Raw genomic sequence first — 5,338 nt, 5'->3', positions numbered from 1 at the left:
TATTCTTTATTCCCCGGCCAAGGTTTTGTTTGTGTTCATTTGTAGTGTTTATTTAACCATATTTTTGTTTTCTGCTTTTCATGTTTTGTAGAGCGGACTGCCCGTCTTCAGTGCTTAGCTTGTCGAACTGCCCCATTACGTAGTTATGCTTTCGCTCTCTCTCTCTCCGTTTACTTGGAGTGCGTTTTTCGGCAGCGGGGGTAGAGAGTGTCGAGCATTTTTTTTTCAGGGCTTGATTATCAGACGATATTTGTTCCTGCTCCTGCAGCTACCATTGATTTTGAGAGGCTCCTGCTAATGAATTTTAGCCTTATAAGCATTGCTATTGCTTTTGTGCCTGCTGCCTGCCACTGCTGCTGGCTGTTGCCGTGTGTCTGGCCTCCTGGAGTCGTGAGGAGGCCTTCTAGTGACGAAGAACGGTAAGCGAACCGTATATGTTCTTCCTTCGCCTGCTTAAATCATATAGACAATCTACGTTTGCCCTAGTGATCCCGTCGGTGCAAGAACACCCCTAGTGATCCTGAAGTAGGACAATCGCTGGTGATTGTGTCATAATAATCTTTAATTACGAATTCGGTGCGGTTTTTGAGAACTTATGCAAGCATTCTTCAGATATTTCTTCGTGACCTGTAAAGTGTAGTATTATCGCCAATTTAGGATATATTATCATTTAAAGGTGTATTATGATAATTATTGTAAAAATAATTAGTTTTAAGGTTTACTTCACTCTGCAACTCTAACTGTCGTATACTAGGGAAAGTGTGTATTTGTCTGCCTCCTACACCTTTTCTTCTCTTCGACTGAGGTATAAAAGTTAGGTAGGCGTGTGACGGTTCGAGAGTTATTATTGTAAAGTAGTGTATGTGTTTTTCCAGTTCCTAAGAAAGCTTTTCGAGGACTACTTTATGTAATTTAAGACTACTTTTATCAATTAAATTTTATTGTTAAGTTTGATTCAGTGTTTTTTTGTATCCTTCTTTGAGAGATGTTTTGCTTTGTGAATTTTGTGTCGCTGCTGGTTCTTGCCTGGTATTTTGGCACTGAGCCAGTCTGAAAAAAAAAAAGAATCCTGGATGAACATAATCAATCTTAAGTTCATTACAATATATATATATATATATATATAAATATATATATATATATATATATATATATATATATATATATATATTATAGTCACGGAAGGAAGAACCGAGTTTGTGTGTTTTCCTTTTTCCTTTCGGGGCTATAACACTTAATTATTTTTATGCTCATCACGTGTTAGCTTTTGTGATATTTACAAACGCACATACAGAGACACACACACATACACACACACACACATACACACACACACACACACACATATATATATATATATATATATATATATGTGTGTGTGTGTGTGTGTGTGTGTGTGTATAATGATAAATTTTTGCACATTTAGACGTGTTTTTCATATTCATAAAAGTATGTATTACACACCCTCAAGACAGTATTTTCTCTATACCGCGGAATCAGAGAACCAAGGGGGAATCAACTCGGAGATTATAGCTTCAGGTTGGCCGGGGAAACCGAACCCTAGGTCAAGGAGAGAAAATTGGTATTACACAAACACACATATGTATATATATATATATATATATATATATATATATATATATATGAAATTTATATATGTATATATTTATATATATATATGCATATATATATATATATATATATATATATATAATATTATATATATATACATATATATTATGCCTGTTGTAGAATTAGGAAATATATTTGAGGGTAGCTCTAACATGCTGATTACGGCCCAATATCCGTCACTGCCATATTATCTTTTCTTTTTCAATGTGGTTGGCCTAGAAAGCACACTTTTTGCATATGCAGATGGTGCTACTCTCCTGAATTTAGATCTCAATACACTGCACACATAACAACTAATATATCTGTTTCTAGTGTACTGTAAGACAAAGACCTCAGACATGTCATTTCATGTCTGGCTTTTTCTGACTCGATATAATTAGATCATTATATTTTGTAGTCCTCCATATACCTGAAGTGCTGTGTAGAAAGATTTTCACGTTTTTTTTTTTTAATCAAACAATATATTTTTGTTAACTGGAATAGTGATAAAAGAATGAGACATAAATTGTATAAAAGAAAATCTTGAATGAGACTACTCATTCATGGAATCATGCTTCACAATGCAAGTTTTTTCTATGGAGATTGTAATATCGAAGAGTAAAGGAAATGGAATATAGTACTCTGAATGACCTATGTTTGAATCCAGCTAATGAATACCTTGTCTTGGCTTCACTCAAATATCAAATAGTTCCAGGTTGGAATGGTCCAGGGATGGTGTTTCATGCTGCCGCTCGGGAGAGATTTCTTTTCTGGAGAGATAGTGAGAATCTAGGAACTAATATTGACGGGTCTAAGATGAGCACCGGACGGGAAAGCCATTCTTTTTGAAAATAATGAGAATGTTTGATAAATAAATGATTAAAGACTGAAAGAAAGGACCACAAATGATAAAGAAATAAATAGGGAAAAAAAAAAATGGCGGGAGGGGGAGGCACCCCCAGGTTGACGGGAGCAAGGGGGAGGCCCGCCCGGGCTGGCGGGAGTGGGTGAGGCCCTCCCCGTGCTGACGGGAGAGAGTGAGGCCCGCCCGGGCTGGCGGGATGGGGGGAGGCCCGCACGGGCTGGCTGGAGGGGGGGGAGGCCCATTGGGTCTGGCAGGAGAGGGGGAGGCCTGCCAGTCTGGTGGGGGGTGGGGAGACCCTCCCAGGCTGGCAGGAGGGGGGGAGGCTCGCCCGGGCTGACGGGAGGAGGGGTGGCCCTTCCGGGCTGGTGGGAGGGGGGGGAGGCCCCACGCGGGCTGGCTGGAGGGGGCGAAGGCCCGCCCAAGCTGGTGGGAGTGTGGGAGGCCCACCCGGGCTGGCGGGAAGGGGGAAGGCCCCGCCCGGGCTTTCGGGAGGGGGGTAGGCCCCTCTCGTGTTGGCGGGAGGGGGGGAAGGCCCGCCTGGGCTGGTGGGAGGGGGGAAGGCCCGCCCGGGGTTTCGGGAGGGGGAGGCCCTCCCGGGTTGGCGGGAAGGGGGGGAAGGCACGCACGGGCTGGTGGGAGGGGGGGGAGGACCACCCGGGCTGGTGGGAGGGGGGGAAGGCCCCGCCCGGAGCTTTCGGGAGGGAGGGGGAAGGCCCTCCCGGGTTGGCGGGGAGGGGGGGGAAGGCCTGCCCAGGCTGGTGGGAGGGGAGGGAGGCCCACCCCGGGGCTGGTGGGAGGGGGGCTGGTGGGAGGGGGGGAAGGCCCGCCCGGGGGCGGGCGGGTGGGGGGGGAGGCCCGCCCCCGGCTTTCGGGATGGGGGAGCCCCTCCCGGGTTGGCCGGAGGGGTGGAAGGCCTGCCCGGGCTCGTGGGAGGGAGGGAGGCCACCCGGGCTGGTGGGAGGGGGGCTGTTAGGAGGGGGGGGAAAGGCCCGCCCGAGCTGGCAAGGGCGGGGTAGGCCCCGCCCCGGCTTTCGGGATGGGGGGAGGCCCACCCGGGTTGGCCGGAGTCGGGGGGGAAGGCCCACCCGGGCTGGTGGGAGGGGGGGGAGGCCCACCCGGGCAGATCGGGAGGGGGGGTAGGCCCGCCCCGGCTTTCGGGAGGGGGGGGAGGCCCTCCCGGGTTGGCTGGCAGGGGGGGGGAAGGCTTGCCCGGGCTGGTGGGAGGGAGGGAGGGCCACCCGCGCTGGTGGGAGGGGGGGAAGGCACGCCCCGGGCTGGCGGGTGAGGGGTAGGCCCACCCAAGCTTTCGGGGAGGGGGGGGTGGCCCTCCCGGGTTGGCCAGAAGGGGGGAAGGCCCGCCCGGGCTGGTGGGAGGGGGGGAGGCCCACCCGGGCAGTCGGGAGGGGGCGGGGGCCCTACCGGGCTGGCGGGAAGCGGGCAGCCCCCGCCGAGCCAACAATATAGAGTTGCTGTATCTAGCTTATTTTTAAAAAATACATTCTTTGTCTCCAGTCTCCAATATCCGAAATAGTCTTCAAAAAGTCTTCAAATAGTCTTCAACACCCCTTCTCTGATGTTGATGCTTATGGATGTACGGACACAAATTCTATTTTTCCTTTGTTTTTTTATGAAGACCACTGATTTCTTAGCTCTTAAGTTGTCTGCTGGTGGGAGGGGGGGCTGGTGGGAGGGGGGGAAAGGCCCGCCCGGGCTGGCGGCTGTGGGGGGGAGCCCGCCCCGGCTTTCGGGATGGGGGGAGCCCCTCCCGGGTTGGCCGGAGGGGAGAGGAAGGCCTGCCCGGGCTCGTGGGAGGGAGGGAGGCCCACCCGGGCTGGTGGGAGGGGGGCTGTTAGGAGGGGGGGAAAGGCCCGCCCGGGCTGGCAAGGGCAGGGTAGGCCCGCCCCGGCTTTCGGGAGGGGGGGAGGCCCTCCCGGGTTGGCTGGAGGGGGGGAAGGGGCCCCGCCCGAGCTGGCGGGTGTGGGGGGAGCCCGCCTCGGCTTTCGGGATGGGGGGAGCCCCTCCCGGGTTGGCCGGAGGGGGGGAAGGCCTGCCCGGGCTCGTGGGAGGGAGGGAGGCCCACCCGGGCTGGTGGGAGGGGGGCTGTTAGGAGGGGGGGAAAGGCCCGCCCGGGCTGGCAAGGGCAGGGTAGGCCCGCCCCGGCTTTCGGTGAGGGGGGGAGGCCCTCCCGGGTTGGCTGGAGGGGGGGGAGGCCCGCCTGGGTCTGGCAGGAGAGGGGGGAGGCCTGCCAGTCTGGCGGGGGGTGGGGAGTCCCTCCCGGGCTGGCGGGAGGGGGGGAGGCTCGCCCGGGCTAACGAGAGGAGGGTGGCCCTTCCGGGCTGGTGGGAGGAGGGGAGGCCCACGCGGGCTGGCGGGGAGGGGGGGAAGTCCCGGCCGGGCTTTCGGGAGGGAGGGGGGGAGGCCCCTCCCGGGTTGGCGGGAGGGGGGCGAAGCAGGCCCGCCCGGGCTGGTGGGAGGGTGGGGGGAGGCCCACCCGGGCTGGCGGGGGAGGGGGGGAAGGCCCGCCCGGAGCGCTTTTCGGGAAGGGGGGGGAGGCCCTCCCGGGTTGGCGGGATGGGGGGAAGGCCCTCCCGGGCTGGTGCGGAGGGGGAAGGCATGCCCCGGGCTTTCGGGAGGGGGGAGACCCTCCCAAGTTAGCGGGTGAGGGGGGGGGAGGCCCACCCGGGCTGGTGGGAGGGGGGGGAAGGCCCGCCTGGGCTTTTCGGAAGTGGGGGAAGGCCCTCCCGGGTTGGCGGGAGGGGGGGGGGAAGGCCTACCCGGCCTGGTGGGAGGAAGGGAGGCCCACCTGGGCTGGTGGGAGGGGGGCTGGTGGGAGGGGGGAAGGCCCGCCTTAGCTAGCGGGTG

At 55.7% G+C, this 5,338-nt stretch overlaps 1 protein-coding gene across 1 annotated transcript; it reads right to left on the bottom strand.

The window, feature by feature from the left end:
- Nucleotides 1-4,128: 4,128 nt before the first annotated feature.
- LOC137633990 (basic proline-rich protein-like) lies at nucleotides 4,129-5,091 on the bottom strand. The gene has a single exon (XM_068366233.1). It carries the CDS (start codon nucleotides 5,089-5,091, stop codon nucleotides 4,129-4,131), a length of 963 nt encoding a protein of 320 aa, XP_068222334.1.
- Between the last annotated feature and the right edge of the window lie 247 nt (nucleotides 5,092-5,338).

The sequence above is a fragment of the Palaemon carinicauda genome, chromosome 3 (genome assembly GCF_036898095.1).
Source record: "Palaemon carinicauda isolate YSFRI2023 chromosome 3, ASM3689809v2, whole genome shotgun sequence".
Taxonomy (NCBI): Eukaryota; Metazoa; Arthropoda; class Malacostraca; order Decapoda; family Palaemonidae; genus Palaemon; species Palaemon carinicauda.
The sequence above is the reverse complement of the archived record's forward strand: the minus strand, read 5'-3'. Positions and strand labels throughout refer to the sequence as shown.

What these genes read in the sequence shown, in the direction of transcription:
- LOC137633990 (XM_068366233.1), bottom strand. Translation starts at nt 5,091, where the DNA reads ATGCCTTCCCCCTCCGCACCAGCCCGGGAGGGCCTTCCCCCCATCCCG.